Consider the following 26,216-nt stretch of genomic DNA (forward strand, 5'->3'; position numbering starts at 1 on the left):
GTAGTGCGACTAACTACTACAATTTTTGTGTTATTCTGGGAAGATATAGTGAATGGAGATTTGTTTGTGGAGGTGTTTGTCTTGGGGTAAATATAAGTTTGTTTTCTTTTGATCAAGACAGACTGTTATTGTATAACCATGTCTCCGTGGAAGTAAAAGCCGACCAAGTGATTTATTGTAGATCTTATGAAATGTCTGAGGCATATGTAATTGTAGTCATTTGCATATTGTATGAGAGACCCCTGAGTGAAGGTGATTAATAAAGATACTACATAGGAGTGGACCTAATATATAACCTTGGAGAACCCCCGTAGAGGTGTGAAGATATGGAGATAAAAGGTTTTGCCGTCTAACTGCTTGTCTGTCTGATAAGTAACTGAAAAAAACAGCGGAGACAGGGGGGGAGATAGACCAGTAATTTGAGAGCTGAGAAAGAAAAAGAGAGTGAGATACTGTATCAAAAGGCTTTTGATAAGTCAAGAAATAGGCTAGATAGAGTTTTTCCTGAGTCTCGAGCTTTGATCGTGTCCGTGAAGGATAGTTGAACTACTATGACCTGATCTGAATCCATGTGGATTTGGAGATGGGATATGGCTAATAAGAAAATGCAGACGTTGCACGTGTACACATTTTTCAAGGAGTTCAGAAATAGGGCATAATATGGCTATGGGTCGGTAGTTAGATATATCTGTTTAGTTCCTCCTTTGTGAAGGGGAAGAATAAAAGCTTGCTTCTTAAGTTTTGGGACATATGATTCTTGGATGGCCCTGTTGATTAGTATACTAATAGGCTAGGTAATAACTTCTGCAGCAAGTTGCAGATAATCAGTGGAAAGTGTCAGCTGCGTTAGATCTAGTTTTCAGCTTGAGTAGTTGTCTTTTTGTAGTAGAAGTTGGGATTTTAGTAAGTGTGAATGTGGGTGAGTGATTTATTGTTATGTCTGTAAATGAGGTTTTGGAGAGAGGGGATGGAGAGTGATGTGATAGGGAGGCTATTCCAGTGGGATTTGCACTAGAGTGGAGTTGTAGCAGTGATAGCTATAGAATTTATGAAGTGTGAGTTAAAAAGAGTGGCTATTTCTTCTGCTGTTTTGTCAGGATGAGAACATGGGTTACTTTTTGTACCAGGGCTTAGATTTGATCCTATAGATGACCAGCATTTTTGGGGATTTTGCTTGTGGCTTCTATGAAGTTTTAAATAACAGTCTTACTTTGTTACAGAGCTGTTTGTATCTCAGTAGGTTTGAGGGTTTTTTTAAGTTTTTGCCACCGTTTCCATATTTTATCTCTAGTTTGTATAAGTTCTTTAGTTGGTTTTGTTAGCCATGGGTGGTGCAAGACTGTTTACTTTCAGACAACCTTTTTAGAAATACTAATCTAGTGTGTCATCAGCAGGAAGATATTTTAGGTTAGACCAGTTAAAATTTTTTAGTATATTGATGAATTTTTGTGGGTTAAAATTGCTAAGATCCTTGACATGTTTGTAACGATGCTGCTTGTAGAGGGAGGGTGCTGTTTGATGCACAAAGGCTGAGAGGGGAATCACTTGTAGCATTTGTGAGTGTGCTGGCTGAGTAGTGTTTATCAGGGTCTGACATCAGTATCCAGTTTAGGACAGAGCCCACCTTAGGTTCTACTGTTATATCTTGTAGGAGAGGTGATAAGTTGGGTAAAGTGTAATTGGTTTGTCTGATGTTGGGAATTTGTAAAAAAAAAAAAAAAAAAAAAAAAAATAATAATAATAACCAGTTAATATTTACATCACCCAGAATGATAGTTTCATTTTTAATAGTGCTAGAGACCCAAGGTGGTATATCTTCTAGAACTGGTATGTTAATTTCTAGGAGGAATGTAAAGTGCTATGATGCATAGATTTTTTTTTTTTTTTTTTACTTATTTTTAGGAAGGAGACCAGTAATTCGGCGTTAGTGAATTGAGGGTTGATATCTTTATATGGGAATATATTATAGATTTTAGGGTAACGTAGTGCCTACACCACCTCCTTTTTTGAGAGGTCTATCCGTTCTTAATGCGCTGTAGCCAGAAGGAAGGATTTCTGAATGTTTTATGTTTGGTTTAAGCCAAGTCTTGGTGGTGGCAATGATATTGGGTTTACTGATAGTTATCCAGGAGTTAAGGTCTGTGGTTTTGTTGCAAATGCTTTGTAAGTTTAGAGTTAATAAGTAGGAATTTGTAAGATTTACTTGGATAGTGTAGGAAGGGTAGGGTATGTGGAACCTGGATTGGGGTGGATGTCTCCCCACAGGGATAAGATTGAGAATATGTAAGAGTAGAGAAATGGGAATTGTATTCCATTGAGTAGTCCGTATAGAATAGATGGGAGGGAGAGGATCTTTCAGAAATAAAATAATGGATAGAGGATTTTGTTTAGAGAATTTGTACTTTGGAGAACAGTAGTGGGGTAATTTGATAGAGGTGGGGAGAGTTTTAAGAATAGCTTTCAGAGGGAGTTGAGAGGAGATGGTTATGGATGTTGGCTTTGTGATATAAGGTAGAGCCGAGTGAAGAATGATGTAGTAGAATTGGGAGTAGTGTGAGATAGGAAAAGTGCATGTGAAGCAGGGGTAGACATGGTGGAAGAGCAGGTTAATTGTAAATTAGTAAGGGTGTAAGTTGATCTACTAAGATATGGTTAATTAGTTGTAAGTAGTGAGTGGAGTTATGGATAGGTTTAGGCGTAGTGGGGGTGGTTGGGATTTGGGGATATGGTTGGGGAGCAGAGAGCTCCTGAGCGTAGCTGGTTAGATCTGGATCCTGTTAGAAGCTGCCATCAGAAACGATCAGTAAGCTAAAATGAGCTAGTGTGATGCTATACCATCTATTCTTAATTAAACTGAAGGTTTGGAAAGTTATGGGGACAGGAGATAAGTTGCTAAGTTATTTAGACCATGAATGAATGCTTGTGAAAATAAAGCAGACTGAAGTTTCAGGGCAGAGTCTGAAAAATACAAGCAAACCGGAATAGTGTACAAGTAGCATGGGTAACAGCTGAAAGACATGAGAGAGTAAAAAGAGGGTTTACACTTAAAATAACTGCTACAGCAAAAAATAGGTGATAGAAATATGAACCGTTTCAGATAGGGTAAGTTACTGGCAGACTGGAAGAGTATGGGGAGGGGTGGGGGATACCAGAGAGTCCCGGTGATGTCGAGCCGGTGACTTCAGTTAACAGAAAATACAGGCAAGATATGGATAGGAGCAGATCGACTGTTTAGGTGAACTTTTAGAAATCCAAACAATTTGGATAGAATCTCCAGAGCTTGAAATGGTTATGCTAGGGGCACCCTTCATGGCTTTCTGGAGGGCTCTGCTGGTCCTCCCTCCTCCCAAGTTTCTTCTTGAGCTTTGGCACTCTGCAGCAGCAGTGAAATGGAAGGACATACTACAGTTGTGTAAAATCTTACTATAACAGTAGATGCCATTCTCTTTGTTCTTGAAGTATTCATTCCCTGCCTTGCCCCTGGTCCATTTCTCTTATGGATGTACTTGATTACCTCTCCTTTCCTTGGACTGGCGTTCCTACTGGGGCTCTCAGTTCTGAGGATGGTGCGTCCGAACATCACCTTTATGCCCTATACTACGCAAGAAGCATACATGTGATGTACGACATACCTTAAAGCAACCTAAAGGCTTTAGTATACTGGCTGGACATGGGGCCGCCCTTGGCAGGGGATCCCTAATGTAAAGAATACTGCAACAGTGAACAGAAGTTTATCTACCATTATGGTAAGATATTGCACAACTGTACTTCCTTGATACTGTGGGCATCAGAGGGAGCAGGTAATATGATGCTGTTTATTGGTTTGAGTTGAGGCATTAAGTGGTCTTGAATTGAGCTCATTGCTGCCTCGTAACAAAAGTATAAAGACAGTGGAGACTGAATTTAAGTAGTGCTTTTGGAATTTATAGTTTTGGATATAACAGGGGTTTTCTACCAGAATTAGAAATTAAGTATTGTGACCCTGAGATGATTGATGCATGTTAGTTGGGTGCTGTCATTGGTGTAATGTGATGTGAAAGTTTAACAGGGTATGGGTAGATTGTCGCTCGTCCTTCTCTACCATAGATGACAAGCAAGCGGGGGATAGTTCATTTAGATGCTTTATTGCATAGAAACACATCAGGATGGATAGCAGCATCATAAAAAATAAACTGGTTAACAGACGGACCTTACATAGATGCTTACATCTCAACAGCTTACTACGAAATGGCAGTCAGGCTTGCACGTGTTCAGTATTTATACACTTGTGCAAGCCGCTGGATAGCTTTTTAAAGGTATATGCACACACACTGATCTAAATCCTCCCTCTTAAAAAGATTGCCCTTAGTGAAAACAACATTGGAATTAGACATGCATTATTATAGACATTAGAAACAAACACAATGTTCATATCCAGGTTGCCGTGTATCTATATCATGGTCTGGAGATGCGACCGGATCTGGTAACACAACAATCTGGACTGGGTTTAGCAACAGGGACAGTCTTCAGTGAACAACTTGTCAGGAACTTCTGGAGTCGTCACAGGAATGGGAATATTCTCTGGAACTGGAACACTGGACAACTCACTCTGAGATTGTCTTTCTCGCAGGTTATGTGCTGTAGTATAGGCTCTGACATCAGCATCAAATGTTTCAAATTCCACCTAAACTCTACTGATTCCACACAGTCTCTACTCTGGGCAAATATTCTTCACGATTCCAATCCTATCATAACATTTGGATGTCTGCATCCTTACCACTTTTTCTCCTAATGGATTGAGCAATTTGCTGGTCTTATTATAGTAGAATTTCTGGGTTAAAAGCTTCAACAGATTGGTTTTCACTGACCTGTTGTTCTTAACACATGGACCCAACAATTGACTACTGATTGGTAACATGGTTCTGACAGTTTCTGAGCAGGTGAACCAAGATATTTATCATGAGGAATATTTCTGAGATTCGAGACATTCAGGAATACATCACTATTGTCTCATTTCGACTTCTCGAGTAACTGTTTTGCACTTTGAACTGCACGTTCTGCTAAACCGTTTGACTGCAGGTACTGTGGGCTACTAGTGATATGAGCAGAGTCCCACTCTTCAGAAAATCTTTTGAACTGTTGGCTTGTAAACTGCATGTCATTGTCAGAAATAAGTTTGTGCAAACTACTATGGACTGCAAAATGATGCTTCGTTTTAGTAATGACAGTACTGGATGCTAGGTTAGGAAGTAGGTCAGTCTTGAACCAATTAGAACAAGAGTCTACTAACACCAAATAATGTTGACCATTACACTCGAAAATGTCGGTAGCTACTGTCGACCAAGGCAGTTCGGGAATCTGGTTTAGCTGAAGTGGTTCTTTCTGTTGATGTTGCTCAGTACTGTTACACACAGAACAAGATGAAAGTACACACTCGATTTCTTGCAACATAGAAGGCCAAAATGTTAGACCTCTCGCCCTTCTTTTGATGGTCTGTTCCTGGGTGACAACGATGCAAGATAGTAATATATTCTTGTTACAAGGACTTTGGAACAATTACTTTCAAACCTTTCACAGTGATCCCTTTGTCAGACAAAATCTCATCACTGTAAGGAAAATAAGGTTGCACTTCTTGGGGTAAACTAGATTGCTTTGACGACCAATCTTGATGAATAAAGTGGTTGAGCCTCTCAAACTGGATCTGTGGCTGTGTGATCTCTCAACTCAAGACATGTGGAAGAAACATTTTTGACCTCTCTGACTTCAAAGTCAAGGTTTTCATTCTCTTGCTGTTCGTGGTGTTTCTGGGTGATATGAACAATGTATCAGAAAGATAGTTTGCCCCTCTTGTAGAGTGAAATTTGCAATCTCAATATCATACGTTGCAATCTGGCTGGAGCTGTATGCATAGGCTTCATCAAGATAGTGACTAGAGGTTGGTGGTCTGTTTCGATCGGGATAGGTCTACCATAATCATAATCATGGAACTTTGAACATGTAAACACAATTGCCAAAAGCTCTTTCTCGATCTGAGTATACTGCATTTCAGTTTGGGTAAAAGTTCTCAATGTATAGGCAACAGGTTGACCCTCTTGTAAAAGGATTGCACCAAGACTAAATTTCGAAGCATCACATGAAAGAGTAACTGGCTTTTCAGCATCATAGTATCAGAGAGTTGGTGGACTAGCAGTTCTGTTTCAGGACATCAAATGCTTTTTGGTGTTGCTCTAACCAAGACTATGATACATCTTTGTGTCAACTCTCTAAGTGGTGCTGAAAGTTGGCTCAAGTCTGGATTGAACTTGCCTAGATAGTTAACCATGCCAAGAAAACATTGTAGGGTTTGAACATTGTCTAGAGGTGGCATCTCGAGAATGGCTGTTTGGAATGGTCTGGTTGTAGGCCTAAACTAGTAATTAAATGACTAACATAAGTAACTTCTTGTAGCCTGAATTTGCATTTCTATGGACTGAGCTTAAGATTTACTTGACATGCTCTTTCCAGAACTTTTCTGAGATTTCTGTCATGCTCAAATTCATCATTACCTCCTACTAGTATGTCGTGTACTGTAATAGCACAAGGATACCCAGAAAAAAATATGCTCCATTGCATGTTGAAATTTGTACCTGCCAAACGGAGTACAGAACATAGTGAGAATGATTATTTCTTGTCAAGCTGAATTTGCCAAAATGAACTCTCTGCAAGTAAAACAGAAAAAACAGTGGCATTTGGCATCAGCGCTATGACTTCTGTAGCTGTGCGCATTGGATGATGAGGTCTTTTTAGTGCTTTGTTCAAATGTCGTGGATCAATACATATTCTGATGTCATCTGAGCTTTTCTTAAGAGCTACCACCATGGAAGATACTCATTCAGTAGGTTCGTCTACTTGACAGATCACACCTTGCTGCACCATTTTACCTAACTCTGCTTTGAGTTTATCCTGCATGGCTATTGGAACTTTCCGAGCTGGCCTGATAACTGGACCAACATCTGGGTCTAACTTCCTGGAGTACACAACTGGAAGCTTCCCTAGTTTGTCTTCGAAAAGATCAGCATAGGTAGGAAAAAATATACTGGGCAAAATTGGAGTAGTGTTTTTTTTAAGCTAACGTAATAGACTTCCTTGTTAAATGAAAGCAGTCCCATTTTCAAATAGTGTCCGAGCCCTAATAATGACTGAATGTGCCTCTTGACCACATCAAATAAGTTGTAACATTTCCCAGCAGAGTAACATGAAAGCATACTGAGCCTTCAGTCTGAATGTCTTCACCCCACCATAAGCAACAAGCTTTGCACACTTTGCCAAATCAAGCCTTTCAACATGGCACACACTAGCAAATGTTTCTGTTGACGTAGCATTTCACTTAGAACCTGTCAACTTTGAGCTCTGTGGGTTTGCAATTTATCCAAACAGTGCAAAACACTTCATTTTTTGCTCTTAAATCTACTGCGTTGACTGTTTTATAAAGCACTGACACACCATCAACATAAAGAGTTAGGGTTGCAGCTTTCTAATTGATCAGCTTGTTGCTTAAAATGTTCCCTTTTAATGAAAGAATGTGGACCTTGTGATTTACAAAACATTTTGAAATTATTCCACTTATTGCATTTGTGACACTGCTGACCAAAAGCTAAACATTATTTTTTCCTTTTAGAGTCATGATTTCCACCCTAGTTATGACACTTGGCAATGAAACTGAGTGGGGGCTCATGCTTTGAGTTTGCTTACTCCTATGCTTCACTGAGACTGTGCAAACTTTGGAATTTGCTGGAAAGCTCTGAGGTTTACCAGTGAGTGCAGCAGGGGTTACAGTTGCTGCCAGGTGCTTGGGCCTGTTTCTTTTTACCATGTCCTTCATACGATCAACAGGAGCTCTGAAATGGCTGTATTTTGGGAAATAACATTACTGCAATGCTGCACAAACATGCAAACACTTTATACACTTCTGATAACTCTGATATCTTTAATATAGAAAATGTGTGCTTAGCAAAAATGCGGTCATAGGTTGATAGGTAAGTACTAGGCGAAAATGCGGTCATAGGTTCACAGGTAGGTACTAGGCTATCGGCCCTAGGGCCTATAGTAGCCTAGCCAAAAAGGTACCCTGGCTTTTGCCACCCAAGAAAATTATTTTCCTGAGCCCCTGTCGAGCAGAGCCACAGAGGTGATCTCCAGGGTGAATTTCCTATTTCCCATCCAATCATCAAGATTTTTCTTGAGTGCTAATTAGGAGCTTTGTTTGATATAGATAGAGGTAGTTTGTTCCAGAATACGGGAAGTCTTTGGGACAAGAATCTATCCCTCCAGCATGTTCTGTTTATTGTGATGACAAGGTTTAGATCCCTAGAGCGTGTAGCTCTGAGGGATTGGGATTTCTTTAAGTGGAGCATGTCCAACAAGCTGGGTTTGACACAGCTTTGTGTTAGGCAGAAATCGCCTCTGAGTAGGCGATATGCAGTGGAGTGAAGCTGGAGTTTTTTGAGACTGTCGGCATAGAGCATCTGCTTGAGGCTGGTAATCCTCTTTGTGAGGTATTTCTGCAGTCTTTCATGTTGTTGTCTTGTGAGGTACATACCAAAAGGGGCGCTGTACTCTATAATGGGTCTAATGAGTGATGGGTAGAGGGGAACAATGACCTCTTTTTTTTTTTTTTTCCTGGATGAGAAACCTTTTGTGATGAGGTGTGCCACGTAGAAGGATTTCCTGACTGCTGTGGCGATGTGATTATCAAAGAAGAGACTACTGTCCACCTGTGTCCCAAGGTCTCTTATCACACTTTCAGTGTTAAGTATACTACCACCTATGTGGTAGCATATGGGTACAGAGTTTTTACCAAAGGGGATGACAATGCATTTTTTGGCATTGAGCTTGAGGCCATGGCTTTGACACCAGGCATCTGTCTGTGAAGCCCTTTTGTAGGATGTCCACATCGTTAGGAGTTTCAATTATGGCTCCTAGTTTGCAGTCATCTGCAAACTTTGTTGGCCTGTACTTCAGAAAAGTTGATACCAAACAGGAGAGGACCCAGGACTGAACCCTGTGGTACTCCACATGTCACTGGTCTGAAGTCGGATTTGGAGTCTGCTACTTTCACAGTGTGGGCTCTGTCATTGAGCAAGTTGGCAACCCATCTTGTGACATAGGGATTTATACCTAGTTTAGTGAGTTTATCTATAATTCCAGAGTGGGGGATGGTGTCAGAAGCCTTGGCGAGATCTGGATAGGCTGTGTGAACCACCTTACCCTCGTCTACGGCTTTGGTGACTGCTTTAAAGTAGTCTATCAGGTTTAGGAGACATGATCTGCCTTTTACAAACCCGAACTGGGTGGGGTCCAGAGTTTGGAGATTACCATTGTCTTTGTTTCTACGTTCTGTGATGATACATTCCATGGCCTTGCAGTCCAGGCTCGTTAGGCTAATGGGGCGGTAGTTCCTGGGGTCCATCGAGGCTCCCCCTTTGTGAAGTGGGATAACTGTCACTGTGCACCATTCAGTGGGCACAAAGCCTGAGGTGAGGCTATGATTGAACATGGTACTTAGGTGGGGTGCCAGTTCATTCTGTAGTTCATGTAGAAAGCGGCCTGGGATGTTGTCAGGTCCCATGGATGCTGTGTTCTTGGCTTTGGAGAGTGTGGTTTTTACCTGTGCAGCTGTGATTACAGGAACTTTGCATTTTTCTGGTATAGAGATGGGCCTTTTGGGGGGGAATAAAGTTAGCACTGAACCTATCTGCCAGGATGTTGGCAATATCAGTTGGTTCTCTATATTCAGTGCCATTGTGCTGTAACTCAGAGCAGATCTGAGTGTTGCCATTGAGATTATTGACATAGCTATAGAATGCTTTGTGGTTGTCTTTAAAATCAGTGGCGATTTTGTTTTCATAACTAGCTTTGGAGGATTTTATGAGGGATCTCAGCTTCTTACTTAGGCTGACCAGGGAGTTCTTCCAGTCATGAGATTTTACTCTCTTTTTGCAACAGTTTCTTTCTTCTGTTGTAGAGTTTGTTTATGGCAGGGAACCACCAGATTGGCTTCCTTTTTTTGGAGGATAGCATCTTGGTTCTGTTAGGGACAACACGATCCCTGCACTCATGTAAGTGCTTATAAAGTGCATTTGTGTAGGATTCAGCAGTCATACTTCTATTGTCCATCTGCATGGGTGTCGTGAAGTTGGCTTTGGAGAAATTTTTTACGGTGGTTGGGGCGGGATGTGGATGTCTAGGCTGATTAGCTTGTGGTCGGATCTGACCAACTAGGAATTGACTTCTGGTGTGGGACACCGGTCGCCCATGTGGTCATTTCCCCTTTATTCTTTTTATGCAATTTGGACTTTATTTCAAACATTTTCCATAGTAATTTGAATATTTTTTATCAATTTCAGACATATCAGTTTATTCAAATATTGTTTAGTGTCCTGTATGCTTCATTTCATATTTTGCAAATAAATTATTTGAGCAAGTTTGAACATATGACATTTGTTTCTGACCTCTGTTTTGCGAATTATACGTGCAGTAAGGATGATCCTCTCTTCTATATTCGTCCGATACCAACCAGGTGGCTCTTGGACTCAAATTGAAGAAACTGGATCTCTTTCTGGCAACAAGTAATTTTGGCCATGCTTTCTTTGATACCTTGCTCTTTGACATCCCACTTCTGCACCATGTCACAAGTCCCTCTCTAACATAGATGACAAGCAGGCGGAGTAGTTCGTTTAGATGCTGTATTACATAAGAACACATCAGGATGGATAGCAGCATCATAAAATGTAAACAAATTGATTAACAGACGGATCTTACGTACATAACATGCTTACATCTTAACAGCTTACTACAAAATGGCAGGCTGACACGTGCTCAGTATTTATACACTTGTGCAAGCCCTTGGATAGCTTCTTAAAGGTATTTATACACACATTGATCGACAGGTAGTATGTGTGTAGGTGTTGGGTATGGGTAAGTAGTGTGCATGTAGGTGTGGAGTATGGGTAGTTAGTATGACTGTGGGTATTAATGTAGTCTGATATATAGTAGCAGGGGCAGTCAGAGAATTGTTGGTTTTTGTGCGAGGGCTGATGAAAAACTGATAGGAGAATGTGGAGTGTGAGGGATGAAAGCAGTATTTCTTTAAGGGGTGTTTACTGGGTGGATAAAAATGGATGTTTATCTTTCAGTATACAAGAGCATGTCTGGGGAATTGGAGTGGGAGTGAAGCAAAGATAAATGAGATGACTGGAGAAGTAAGAAGCTAACTTCTGATTGGGTGCAAGGAAGAGTGATCACTATGTTAAACATAGTAAGTTGTATGTAAACTTTCCATGAGCGCAGATGTTCGTATCATTGCTGCAGTAGCTGCTCCCTCACTTTTTCCATCCTCATTATCTTTTAGTATGTTTTTATGTCAGGTTGTGGACATTGATGTCTTTTTACTCCTAGCTATGCCCTCTCAGGGCTTGGCCTTCCTCTCTCAGTTGGCATGAAACTTCCTGAAATGCTTGGCATCCAAACCTGACTATTATGCAGCATATCAGGTAGTAACATAGCTGGTAATAACTGTTTTGGGCATGTGGAAGGTGCCCTGTAGCTTTGGAAGCTGGCTGGCTGTTATATCCTTGCCAGGAGTATTGTCTGAACATCTGCTGTTATGGTAAGTTTACTTATTATACCACTTTTCTGTCCCTCATTTTCCCCTTTACTAATTTTTGTTCAGTGGAAACCTGCATTCTAGAAGAATAACAGTTTTGCCTATCTTGCTAGAATAGGTCTCCTGTACAGATTATATTTTGTGTTATACAGCTGAAGTGAGATACAGTACATGGACATTTAAGTGCAAACATCTTACTGTTTTGTCATCTTCTGTGGAGTAAATTATTACTTTCTGTAAGATCTGCAGTAAATTTAAAAGATTTTAAGTGCAAGTTTAACTCAAAAATAAGAGATTACAAGTGTAGGAGGAAAATCTTGAGATGCAAGCTCTGTGGTATTCAGACATGAGGAGTAACATAGTTTTTCCTTCCCATGTCTTCCCTCAATCCGTCTCTGTGGGAAAAGTAAGCAGGCTTACACCTGGTCACTCCTTCAGTCCTACCAGTTAATTGTCGTTTCCTCTTTCAGCTTGCAGATGTTACAACTTGTTTGATTATGAATTGGGGACTGGGCTTCTTGGAGGTTGTATTTATCCTTTATCTCAGTACAGGGACAGCCTGGCAGGAGCTAGTGAGGTATGCTCACCCCTGCGATGTAAAGTAGCTGTTAAGGAAGGGAACAAGTGGGGAAATGACCAAGGGTTCTACCCTTGCAGAGGGCCCCTTTTAAGAGCTGTAGTAATAAGTACGCACAAGTTGTTTAAATAGCAAGATGCATAAAATGTTCTTTTGTTTTTCAGGGTATTATTCGTGTACCAGCACCGTGCCAGTATGCCCATAAACTGGCTTTCTTGGTTGGACAGAGCATCCATAAGGAGCCGAATTTGAAACTTGCAGACAAGTTATACTACCTTTGAAATGAGGTATAACACAACACTACTGCTTCTGAAAGTTCTGCTGTCTCTACAGGTGTAACAAAAGAAAATAAGTTAAGATGCTCTGAAATACACTTGTTTTCACAGAAAATGTTGTAAGGTTATATTCCAAAAGTATGTTTACTTCAGTGAAATCTAAATGGAGAAAATTTTGTAACTTGTATACTTGATAATTTTGAAGCTGTACATTGAAAGTTCAGTAGCTTTCATAATTTACCTTTAGATAATTGCAGGTTTGTGTGTAAGAAGTATTGTGTGAAAATACCATTAGTCATTTGAGTCAGTGTTTGCAATTATGTAGCCTGAAAAGCTGTCTATACAATATTTTTCCATTATTAGAGTGGTCAGATAGTATTAAATGTGGCACAGTACTGCAGTGTGAGGATTGACTCCTGGTTAACTGGTGCTGCTGCTTTAAAGTCATATTAACTGCAGACTGAATTGCAGAAGTCATGCTGTGATGGATATTTTTTTTGTTACCTGAAGTTGCCCAACCTGTATGGTGATACACAGACTAAAAGTAATTTCATGTTCCAGTACTTGTTTGTAGGGCAGTTTGGTTTACCTGACTAGCCCTGATTTTACAATTCCTGAGTTCAGATGTAAACATATTGTGTACCTAACCTATAAGAATGGAGAATTTGATGAACACCATGACTTTTTAAAGAATCTGAATTCATTTGCAGAAGTTAACTAAATGGTGGTAGTTTCTGTGATGCTCTAAAAAAAGTTACATTGTGCTTCTTGGCTTTTAACTTTCAAGTTTCTGCCTTGAGGACTGTAACACCACAGAGCATGTGTGTTTAACTCTCATTCTACATGCACATGAGCATGTGCTCACACGTGTGTGTATATATGTAATGTGTGTCTGTGTACATATATTATGCAAACAGATGGGAGAGGTAGAGACAGAATCACCAGCTACTGGCAGCATGATGAATATGCAAAGTTCAGGCTTCTGTGAAACAAACTGCTAATAGCTGTGGGGTGAGTGTTTTGTGTACTTGCCTTTTATGCCATCAGTATTGCACATCACTGTATTTTTTTTAATGTAAATGTCATTTGAAAAATACTTTGCTTAATGGATCATGACTGTATTATGCCTGACAGAAGGCAACTACTCATATTCATTTTTTTATTGTATTTTGCACCTAGGTTTTGAAAATGTGTGCTTACTTTATTTGCTGTCTTTAGTAGTGTAAGATGCAAAGCTGAACACTTTTTATAAAAGTGGGTATGAAGTGTGACTTTGCATAATCATTTAAGTTTTTCTGTTTATCATTTAATTTTTACTGCGAGTAATGTATTTAAATATTTTGTTTATGACTGAATTTCATCCATCTTGTTTCCAGCTGCATCTGGACCAAACCTTAGAAAATAAGCTTCAGTAAAGCAACATTTAGGCAAGTGTAATATGTTTTTGGTGGTTGTGGAAAGTGTTAACTAAATAAAAACTAAAGTAATAGAACAACTTCTGTTTTCTGTCTTGTCATATCTTGTCATAATTTATTTGTATATAATATCAGGTGACTCCGATACCCAGCTGAGCAGAAATGTATTCATACAGTGGAGGTCAAGGAAGAAAAGTTCTAACACAGATGAATTACTGTATACATAGACCACTAATCATGTGTAATGCATACTGTAAAAGAAATAACATTGTTTTTTGTTAAATAGATAAATGGTGCTAATTGTATGTAGTGCAAACATCAATGTTATATTTTTAAACAGTAAGCATGGAGTACAGCAATATATTGATGCAGTTAGAAAGGGAACATTTTTTGGGGGGTGAGGATCTGGCACTAACTCAGCAAACTCACCAACCATTAAAACATAAGCACCACCCATCTGCACAGTGGTATTGATAGAAAAAGTGTGTTATATAATGTGAAAGTGTGGCGTTAGGATTAACACACTTGAGTAATGGTTGCTCCACTTTACTGCTGCATCTTATTCATATGTGCCAACCCTAACCCCACCATGCACATTACATTACAAAGCACTCTAATACCACAAAACAAGATGGGCATGCACACACAAGCACATTACCCAAGTATAACACAATGTCTTTCCCTCTTCCTTAACCCATGACAGTCAAGTCACATATACACACACCCCAAATGCTGAAATATTTGGTATAATCTAATGATGTCCTTCCGTATTACTTGTTGCAGGATTCATCAACTAAAGGGATCTCCTGGCAAAGATAGCCAGAAGTCTGGCCACTATACCAAAGCCTTTACATTCTCTCAACGTCATATGTCAGCCATATGCTACCTGCCCAGGTGTAGGCTGGTGTGTTGGCTTTTCTTCCTTCTCTCAAGTTTCTGTTGGCCTATTTCCAGCCTGTACTTCCTTTTTCTCTCATTCAGATAAGGGAATTTCTCCTAGTCCTGGGGTTCATGGCATCTGTCATTCCCATGTTCCCATTGCCAGGCTTCATATGGGGAAACTTCATTGGTATCTAATAAAAGTAACAAGTGAGTGCACAACCATGGCTGTGGTAAAATAAAACACTATTAAAGTAAAATAAGCGCTTTCACGTCTATGTATGATGCTTCTTCAGATTTCAGTAACAATGCAAAACAACTTTCAATTTAAATACAAAAATATCCATTTAAAACACCCACTCACAAAACAAAATTCATAATTCAATAAAACCATTAATTTGAATATAATTGTGAACAACCTATCACAAAATAAAAAAAACATTTTATCCTCTACTGAGGGTAATAGTAAATGACTACTTAAATAGTATTTATCAAACTAAAAAAACTTTCACATGGATATATATATATATATATATATACATGCATATTGCATGAAACCTAGCTATTTAATGGCCTGCTTAATAAGAAAGGCTCAATAGAAACTGTCATTCAAACCATAAGACTTATCGGCCTGTAGCCTAATAATCCATTTTGTTTCTAGTTTTTCTGTTGCATTTTTAATATTCCCTAACTGAGGACTTTTATAAATTAATCCTAGAACTACAAAGAAACTTATGTAATGACCCCTCATTAAGAACATGTCTAACTATGGCATTTGTTTCATCTTCCTTATTTATTGCATATATATATATATATATATATATATATATATATATATATATATATATATTATGTAATGCATTCCCTTGGGGTTTGATTTGTTTTCCCCACATAGAAGGCTGGACACTTAGTACAGTATGCCAAATATACTAGGTCTCTAGTTCTGTAATAACCATAGTGATGAAATTCATACTCCCTAGCTGTAGTAGGATGAATAAATGTATTGATGTTGCTAATATATGAACAAAAATTACATCTTCTACAGGCATAACTGCTAGCCCTCTGAGACTGTATATATTGTTAACTTTACTCTCACAACATAGTAACCTCTTCAGTGATTTGTTCTTAGAGACAAAACCAGGCGTCTCTTCCACTATTTCCTTACGCTTATCAGCTATCAAGATTTTCCAATTTCTATATATAACATCCCTTACTTCACTATTGTTCCTAGTGAGTGGAATAACCATTCTGTATTTGTGCGATTTATTCAGCATAGTATTCTTAGGAAAAACAATATGCAATCTGTGATCTCTAAAGAATGGCTTACTCTTCCCTTCACAATCATCTTTATTTCTGAGCCGAGATAGGGAACACTCATATTTATAACTCCCGTGTAAAAAGTTTCCCAACCTGCTTCACATTCAACATTAGTGCTTGTTAGAAAAGATATTCTCAGGCCTTGCCCTTGCACTATATTTTTATAAATATGGCGGGGGTGCATACTTCCTCTATAAAAAAGATTGTTTCTTTTACATTCATTCCTATATATACTTGTTGAAATCCCAGTAGTGTCTTTCGTAATTCTCACATCCAGGAAATCTATACATTTGCTCGACCATGTCCAGTAAACTCTTTAAAAAAAAAAAAAAAAAAAAATCTGTAGAAACTGAAGAAATGTGCTGACTGGGATAAATATGCAGTTGGAAAAGCAAAATCCAAATGTAAAACAGAACGACCAATAGAATAACACACTAGCTGAAGATAAACTTGTTTTATCAGCCAAATAAAATAGGTAAGCGCTTTTCGCTTAATCAGACCATATACACGGAGAACAACCACCTTTACTTATAGGCTGTCCAATTACTAAGTAATCTAAAAAATCTGTAGTTGTATTTAAATATAAAATGAAATCACTGAATTCTTCCTTAGTGCCACCCCATAACAATAACATATAATCAACAAACCTTTTATAAAACAACACAAACTTGCATATTTCTCATTAGCCATAATATAGGTGGTTTCCCAAAATGCCATGACTAGATGAGCATATGAGTTGGCGCAAGGTGTGCCCATGGCCACATCTTTCCTCTGGAGAAAATAATTTCCATAATGTAAAAATACATTATTAACTAAAATCAATTCAAGCAACATACAGGATAGAGACTTTTTCACTAGACATTCCTTACATTCAGTATAAATTGTCTAATTAATGCCTTCATTAGGTATGGAGGTAAACAAAGATGTTACAGCAAGTGTTACAAACTCTAAAATGTACCTGTCTGAAAAAACTAAATCAGACAGGTTAGAAAGAAAATATTCTGTATCTTTTAAAATCCTATCTATATCAACCATAGGTCCTAACATCCTCTCAATATAAATAGACATTGACTCTGTGAGCCAGCCTCTATTAGCCACTGTGGGTCTAAGTGGGGTATCTAAACAGTTTTTATGAACTTTTGATAAACCTCTAATAGAAGGAACTAATGGTCATTCAACCAAAAAAAAAAATATACAAATCATTGTCAATCTGTCTACACATTAATGTGCACATTTAGTGTTTTATAAAAGGTTTGTTGATATGTTTATTATGGGGTGGCACTGAGGAAGAACTTGATTTCATTTCATATTTCAGTACAACTACGGATTGTTTTTTTAGAGTTTACAGGTACCTGGTTGAGCAAATGTATAGATTTCCTGAATATGAGAATTATGAAAGCTGCCACTGGGATTTCAATGAGTATATATAGGAAAGAATGTAAAAGAAACCATCTTTTATATATTGGAAGTATGCATCCCCCCATATTTATAAAAAAAATAGTAAAGAGGGCAAGGCCTGAGAATTTCTCATCAAAAAGCACTAATGTTGAATGTGTGAAGCAGCTTTGGGAAACTTGGAGCAAAACTTTTTACATTGGGGGTATAAGTGTAATGAGTGTTCTTTATCTCAGCTGAGATATAAGGTTGATCGTGAAGAGAAGGGTAAGCTTTTCTTTACAGATCACAGATTGGATATTTTTCCCAAAATACTGTGCTGATTAAATCGCACAAATATAGAATGGTTGTTCCATTCACTAAGAACAATAGTGAAGTAAGAGATGTATATAGAAATTGGAACTTCTTGATAGCCGATGATAAGCTTAAGGAAATAGTGGGTGAGATACCTGGTTTTGTCTACAACAAGAAGTCATTGAAGAGGTTAATATGTTATGAGAGTAAAGATAAACGATATATACAGTCTCAGAGGGCTGGCACTTATGCTTGTAGAAGATGTAATTTTTGTTCTTCATCCTACTACAGCTAGGAAATATGAATATCATCACTATGCTGATTGTAGAACTAGAGACCTAGTGTATTTGGCATACTGTACCAAGTGTCCAGCCTTCTAAGCGATAAAAATCGAACCCGGAGAGGATTGCATTAGAGAACATTATATATGCTATAAATAAGGAAGATGAAACAAATGCCATAGCTAGACGTGTTCTTAATGAGGGGTCATCACTTAAGTTTATAGATCTAGAACTAATTTATAGAAGTCCTCGGTTAGGGAATATTAAAAATGCAACAGAAAAAACTAGAAACAAAATAGATCATTTGGCTACAGGCCAATTAGTCTTATGGTTTGAATGACCGAGTTTCTATTGAGCCTTTCTTATTAGACAGGCAATTGAATAGATAGGTTTCATGCAGTATGCCCACATGTGTATATATTTTATAAATATATATATATATATAATATATATATATATATATATATGTGTGTGTGTGTATATACACATATATATATATATATATATATATATATATATATATGTGTGTGTGTGTGTGTGTGTGAGAGAACAGGCAGTGGTGGTGCTGCGGTAGCATTGTCGCCTCAGTTTGACGTTGCCCGTTCGATTCTCAGAGCGTCTTCTGTGTGGCGACATGTGTGAACGGGCGTTCCTTCGTTGAAAGTTGTGCGTTCGGCCTGGCAAGCCAGCACGTAAAACTCTACTGCCAATCATTAGCGGACCGGAGTTCCGCTGTGGCGACCCCTAACCGGGAAAAGCCGAAAGGCACAAACATATAAATACGTGTGTGTGTGTGTGTGTGTGTGTGTGTGTGTGTGTGTGTGTGTGTGTGTGTGAGAAAGCTTTTAGTTTGATAAATACTATTTAAGATGTCATTTACTATTGCCCTCATTAGAGGCTAAAATGTTTATTTTGATAGGTTGTTCACAATTATATTCAAATGAATGGTTTTATTGTATAATGAATTTTGTTTTGTGATTGGATGTTTTAAATGGATATTTTTCTATTTAAATGGAGAGGAGTTTTGAATTGTTACTGAGATCTGAAGAGGCGTCATACTTAGACATGAAAGTGCTTATCTGAAGTAGTTTACTTCATTTGGTCTTCAATCTTTGGGCTTCGGATCCGACACGGCCGTATAGCTAGCATCTTTGATCCAAGCGCTCATCTTCTCCCCTCTACCCTTAATGGCCCTTGTCTCCTTCCTCCCTTCAGATCTCTTTTGCCCCTAATATTGCAAGCAGTGTCATCCGTGCTCTTAGCAGTGAGGTGATTTGTTTTCGAATTTCTGAGGGTTTGTAAGTGTGATTTCTTTACTATAATCTTACCCCCCCCCCCTTTTTTTTAACCTATCCTCCTGTGTGACAGTTATCAGTTTAAAAAAAAAAAAAAAACCTTTCCTTCTTCCTTTTTTTTTCTAGTGCGAGTGAGTGTTTGGACCTCTTATTATGTCTGAAACTCCCAAATGTGGTTTTAAGCGTTGCTCAGAGTGTGGCCGTAAGCTCTCTCCAGCTGATGGCCACACTCTGTGCGTGGTGTGCCTGGGAGCCGCACATCTTTATCTCCTATCATATCTGCACTGGATTTAACCCCAGAGCATTTCAGGACAGGAGGAACTAATTGTCAAGGGCCTTTTGCCCTTGTCGGGAATGGCCGTTCCCACCTTTTCTAAGCCAGCTACTGCAGGGTCTTCCCCTTCCCAGGCCTCAGGGACTCAAACTCCCGCCAAGAAGCCTGTGGAAGTGGAGAAGGCCAAGAAAGATGAGACTCGCCAGCAGTCTCCCGAACGCTCTGCGCCAGCCAGTCTTTCACCGAAAGTGGCTTCTGTTTCCAGGTTTAGTTTTCCTCTCCTCCGCTCCCCAAGATGCTCCCCAGAGCAGGAGGTTCGTTAGGTTAAGGTAGTCTGTCACCCCCCCCCCAGCATGCATCTAGGCCTCTGTGGCATCTTCATCCTGCTCCACCCTGAGCCTTAGGGAATTGGAGATGGACAAGATAGTGTGGAAGTTTATCCACACCCAAATCCAGATGGGAGTCTTGCCAGCACCCTCTCCCTTTGGAGGGGGTCCTCGCAAGCTTTTTTCTCTGCAATAGCTCATTCGATCTGACCGGTGGTTTTGGAGCCCTTTGGTCCAAAGTCCCTCGAGGTAGAGGAGTCGGCACCGACGGTAGTTCCTTTTTCCTCTACGCCGGCCATTCCTTTGAGTGGGTCAGAACCGACCTCTCAGAGCTGTAGTCATCTCGGGGTCAGATCCAAGGGGGGTGCTGTTGGCTCCAAGCAGGTCGGAGCACAGTGTCTCTCTTGGTATCTCGGCTCCTAGGGACTTTGCTCCGAGTCTCCTGTAAGATCAGAGGGGTATGGCTCCATTGGAATTTGCTAAGGAGGTCTGTTCCCCCTCTGCATTCGATGTGGTGGAGAAGGTCCTCTCTATTCCTTCGGGACCCTTGACCATCTCCTCTTTGGACTCTGCCCTGACCCCCTCTGGATTGGGTATGGTCCCAACCATCTTGTCCTCTCAGGGACAGCCTTTGCCATTTTTTTCCCGGGACGCTCCACTTGGAGAGCAGCAGGAAGTTTGCAGGTCCTTAAGCGAACATGCAAGAGGAGGCACTTGGACTCCCCGTCAGAGTCCCTCACTTCAGACACTGATTTGGCAGAAGGGGAAGATTCACCCCCCCCCCCCCCCAGGATGTCTCATTTGGAGACATCATAGAAATCCTTTGCCAGAAGGGGGGGGTGGTCTGCCCAAAAGCCAACCCCGGACAAAGCAGTGTTTCTCGAGGCATTTGGCACGGGCCCATCTCCCGCAGATCCTTTTGTGGATCTTATAACATCTTGGGCATGGAAGGAACCAGACATGGTGGAGGCCATTCTGAAGTGACCTGACAATGTCCTTAGCCCTCTGTTTGACAGAATGCATTGGTTTAAAGGGTGCCCAGTGGATGCTATGGTTGTGGCAGCAGCCACCAAAGAATAGCTCGCCCAGTAGAGCTCTACAGTCCACCCACTTGACCATGAGTCACGTATGCTGGACCGTTTTGGGAAGCGGGTGTATGTTTCGGTGACCTTTGCTGTTAGGGCGCTGAACTATATGGCACACCTGACTATTGCAGCATGACCTGGTCACGGAAGTCGCTGAATCGACCACAGAGTGCATGCCAGCTAACAAAATGTTCTCCACCTGCATGGCCACTCTAAAGGCTATCACCAGTACGTCCATGCACCTCCTCTCCAATGCTACAGAGGGAGTGCTAGGACGGCAAGTTCAGGAATCGCCATTAGGCGCCATTCCTGGCTTCCGGGTGTGTCAATTTTCTGACCCCTTCAAGACCTCTTTTACCAATGCCTCATATGACCGTACTTCCCTCTTTGGGAAGTCAGTGGAGGCACTGATCCAGAGTGAGAAGGATGGGAAGACTGTCTGCCATCTGGATTTGCTTCTCCCCCCTCAAAGATCCTTCTCCAGGAATCACCGAGGGACAAAGATGATGTGGTTCCAGAAGTCTCAGTCATTTTCCTGGGACACTCAGGACAACTCATCCCCCAGAGGCAAGAGGGGGTTACAATAGGTGCCAGCCCAGAGGCAGAGGGGGCCCAAAAAATACTGGGTCTTGAACCTTTCTTGGACAGACCCGGGCAGCTGTCCTGAAGGATTACCCAGCTGCTCCTCTGTGGAGTCAGTCGGGAGTCATTTTTCACTGCACCCAGCAGCATGGGAGTCGTTACAAATGATCGCTGGGTGCTGCAGATCATATCCAGAGGCTATTCCATTCCCTTTGTCCAGCCACCCCTTCTTCCTAGACGCTTCCAAAATGTCCCACCTGCTCAAAGGGAGGCAGCAGCCTTAGAAATAGAAAAGCTGCTAAGAAAGAGAGTAATCCAAAGGGTCCCTCCAGACCAGTCTGGATTGGGGTTTTATTCCAGGTTCTTTTTAGCTCCAGAGAAGACTGGTGACCTAAGACCCATCCTGGATCTTTCCACCCTGAACCTGTTGGTTACCAAGACAAAATTTCAGATGGTCATTCTCCTTTCTGTCCTGCCCTTCCTGCAGACAAATGACTGGATGTGCTCGATCAATCTCCAAGACGCTTACTACCATATCAAAATAGACAGATGCTCTGGGTGGTTCCTCTACTTCCAGCTAGGAGCCAATCATTTCCATTTCAGAGTCCTCACCTTTGGTCTCACCACTGCCCCTTGTGTGTTTACCAAAGTGATGGTAGTAGTAGCGGCTCACCTGAGGCTTCAAGGTATCCAGGTTTTCCCATACCTGGATGATTGTCTCTTTGTTGCCCCGACCAAGCATCTACTAGGTCATGCCAGGGACTCTCTTCTGCTTCCAACCATCTAGGCATTACCATCAATCTTTCCAAATCAGCACTGACTCTGATTCAGAGCCTGAACTTCATTGGAACAAGATTTGATACGATACAAATGCAGGTTTTTCTCACTCCGGAGAGAATACACAGTCTAAAGTTGCATGTCTTACAGATTCTTCATGCAGTGGTTCCAATGGCGGAAGCACTCCTCAGGGTCTTGGACTATGGCAGCTACGATCCAATTATTGCCCTTAGTGCACCTTCACATCTGAATTCTTCAGTGGACCCTGGCCGTCCAGTGGTCTCTTCTGGATCAACCCTTGTCTTACCCTGTCAGATTATCTCTGGTGTGTAGCAACTCCCTTCTGCAGTGAATTCAGTCTCCAGACTTTACTAAGGGTCGCCCTTTTCTTCCACCTTTAGTCAAAGCCACTGTGACCACAGACTCCTCCCAGCTCGGATGGGGGGACATTGCTCGGGACGGACAGTTCAAGGCAAGTGGTCCCTATCCGAGACCAGTTTGCATATCAGTGTTCTAGAGATGAGGGTGGTGCTTCTAGTGTTGCAAGCTCTTCTGGCCCGTCTTCCGCTAGGGATGATTACCATTCAGACGGGACAATGTCAGTAGTCTGGTACATCAACAAACAGGGGGACGAGATCTTACCCCCTTTGTTGCAAAGCCATGAGTGTGTGGGAGTGGGTGATCTCCACCGGTCGTTTTTCGGTAGCAATGCACATGCTGGATCTCTCAAACATTCTTGCTGACAGGCTCAGCAGCTTGCTGACAGGCTCAGCAGGTCTATCCTTCTGCCTTACGATAGGTCTCTGAACCCTTCAGTAGCAGAGCGGATCTTCCTCAGGTGGGGTCATCCTTGCTGCAATCTCTTTGCATCTCCTTCCAATGTGAAGTGGAGCAAGTTCTTTGCTCTGACCCCCCCCCCACCTCAGGGGGAAGCCCCCCAGAGAAGCTGTGGTTCATGTTTGGCCACCTAGTCTACTCTGCCTATCCTCCCCTGCCGTTGATCTCCCAAGTTTCTTCAGAAAGCTTGCAGACTGGGGAGCACTGTCATCCTCATTGCCCCATTCTGGCATCGCCAAGTCTGGTCCCCATTCCTATGGTCTCAAGCAATAGTTCCACCTTGGACTCTGGATCCAGTTCCAGATCTTATTTCATGCTCCTCAAGGGTGCTTCATCCAGATCTGGTCAGTCTGAAGCTCATGGCCTGGCTGCTGCAGTTCCTGTGATTGTCAGGACTCCCAGTTTATCTTTCTCTGTTAGAGATTCTGGTTGCGGCTTACAAATTTTCCACTAGAAGAGTTTACCATAGCAAATGGAAGTGTTTTTCTATCTGGCCCCCGCAATGAGCCATGGACCCCTTTACGGCTCCAATTTTTGCTTTTCTAGATTTTTTAGCAGATCTTTTCCAGCAGGGAGCATGTTAGTCCACTATAAAGGTACTACCACTTGCTGCTATTTCTAATTTCCATATCTGTGACAGTGTGACTTCCTTAGCATCTTCTAAACTCTGCAAGACTTTTCTTAAGGGTACCTTTCTGCTACATCCTCCGGTGAAAGATTCAACACCTCCGTGGGACCTTACTCTGGTTCTCCAGGCTGTAGTCTCTCCCCCTTTTGAACCTGCAGCTACAATTGAGTTACAATACCTATCCTGGAAGACTGCCATTTTGGTAGCCATCACTTCTAGGAGAGTGTCAGAACTCCAAGCTCTCTCAATCAAAAGTCCCTTGTATGATCTTCCATAAGGATAGTCTCTCCTTATGCACTAATCCATCTTTTTTGCCTAAGGTGGCCTCTGAAGCTAATATAAATCAATGTGCCAGTATTTTTTCCCAAATTTCCAGAACAAGGGAGAATATAAATTGCATTTGCTACATGTACATAGATAGATACAGTTCTACTTGCACAAGACCAAATCCTTTCGAAAGTCTGACCAGTTGTTTGTCTCCTATGCTAAGCCCTTTTTGGGCAAACCAATTTCCAAAGTCACAATTATGAGATGGATATCCCAATGCATTTCCAGAGATTATTTAGCAAGAGGGCGATCTCCGCCGAGTCAGGTGAAAGCACACACTACCACGACCAAAGGCAGCCCAAGTGCATGAAGGTTTTTGGATAGGCTACCAGCTGCAGTAAGGAAGAAAGGAGTATAGAAGAGATCTTTAAGCGACGACAGGGACCTGGACAAGAGAAGAAAGATTCTCTATTGACTACTCATGTCAGTACTGGTATTGTTTACAACTTATCTTCTTATACGTTAAGTAGAGATGAATTGACAGTACTGAACAAAGGCTTCACCTTTGTACCCAGCAAGGTTTGTTCTTACAATGAAATTATCATGGACTTGATGCTGTTTTGTCGCAATGTCATGTTGAAGGTAATGTTTGGTAATACTGAAAATAATGTTGCTTTTCCTAAAAAAACGAGCAGCTTTGTGCCACCTTTTACACCCACATTGAATCTTTTTATGAATGGTTGTGAGAGGGATTTAATTAAATACTTTTCAGATGGTAATTTTACCAGATATTACAATCTAACTATACCACAGAAAATGGCTTTACAATGTTTGATGAATAACAAAGACCTAACTATTAAAGGGGCTGACAAGGGAGGTGCAGTGGTTGTTTTAGACACTGCATGGTATAATGAGAAAGTAAAAAAACATGTTAACAGATGACACTTATTTGGAGATTAATCCCCTAGGTGTTAGACTGGTTATTGATAAGGTGCACCTGCGTTTAGGGTCTTTATTGTATGATATGAGGATCACACCCGACATACATGAGTTTTTACGGGTGGACAAACCAGTCACACCAGTATTCAAGGCTTTGCCTGAAATACACAAATCCCTAAGTAACCCACCCCTGCGACCTATAGTGTCTGGCAGGGGTTGGGTCACTGAGAACATATCGATATGGTTGGAAGCCACTCTCAAACCATATATGGAACGGATAGATAACATACTAGTGGATACAGGACACTTCCTGAGGATTCTGGGGGGTATAGTTAGACCCAATGGAATGGATGGACTGTTAATGATTACATTAGATGTTAACAGTTTATTTACTGTCATCCCAAATGATTATGGTACAACAGCAGTGGGTGAGCTTCTTGCAAAGCAAGATGTGGATTCATATAAAATTGAGTTAGTGAAGGAATTGCTGACACTTGTATTGGAAAATAATGTATTTATAGGAGCAGGTTTGATATACAGACAAGCGCAGGGGGTAGCCATGGGCACCCCCTGTGCCAACACCTACGCCAATCTGGTTCTCTCCAATTGGGAATCCTCCACAATTCTGAACAACTAAGTATGGAAGGGCTACATAAGTATGTATGCCCGTTTTGTGGACGATATTTTTATTTTATGGAATGGAGACTGTAATTTATTTGACCGCTTTCTTTCTTACATCCACTCCACCACCACATTCATGAAATTTACTGCCACAACATCCTACACTCATATAGAGTTTTTGGATGTTTGTGTAGAACAGACGCAAGAAGGTTTTGTTTCTAGTTTGTATAGGAAAGAGTGTTGGCAAAACACTTTACTGTCTTACGACAGCATGCACCCCCGACACATTTTTCCAAATATTGTAAAGGGGCAGGTCAGTCGTATATCCAGGGTGAGTGCTATGGATACACAATTTGATGAAGAGTTGGATAAACTAGACAAATGTTTTAAGGATAGGGGCTACAATGAAAGACTGGTACATCGTGTTATTGATGATGGTGTTAAATTAAGACGGACTAGATATAAGCTCTGGTTAGAGAACATATGGAGGGGAATCGTCAATAGATAATAATGCATGCGTGCAAATGGG

At 40.8% G+C, this 26,216-nt stretch overlaps 1 protein-coding gene across 1 annotated transcript in view; it reads left to right on the forward strand.

Moving 5' to 3' along the window:
* PIWIL1 (piwi like RNA-mediated gene silencing 1) overlaps positions 1 to 13,970 on the forward strand; it is a 949,244-nt gene extending 935,274 nt beyond the window's left edge. The window contains exon 8 of the mRNA XM_044069793.1: positions 12,365 to 13,970. Within this exon, the coding sequence (XP_043925728.1) occupies positions 12,365 to 12,481 (117 nt within the window). The 3' untranslated portion in view covers positions 12,482 to 13,970. The remainder of the gene's footprint in view (positions 1 to 12,364) is intronic.
* Positions 13,971 to 26,216: the final 12,246 nt, after the last annotated feature.

The sequence above is a fragment of the Protopterus annectens genome, chromosome 4.part0 (genome assembly GCF_019279795.1).
Source record: "Protopterus annectens isolate FY-2018-M chromosome 4.part0, PAN1.0, whole genome shotgun sequence".
Taxonomy (NCBI): Eukaryota; Metazoa; Chordata; order Ceratodontiformes; family Protopteridae; genus Protopterus; species Protopterus annectens.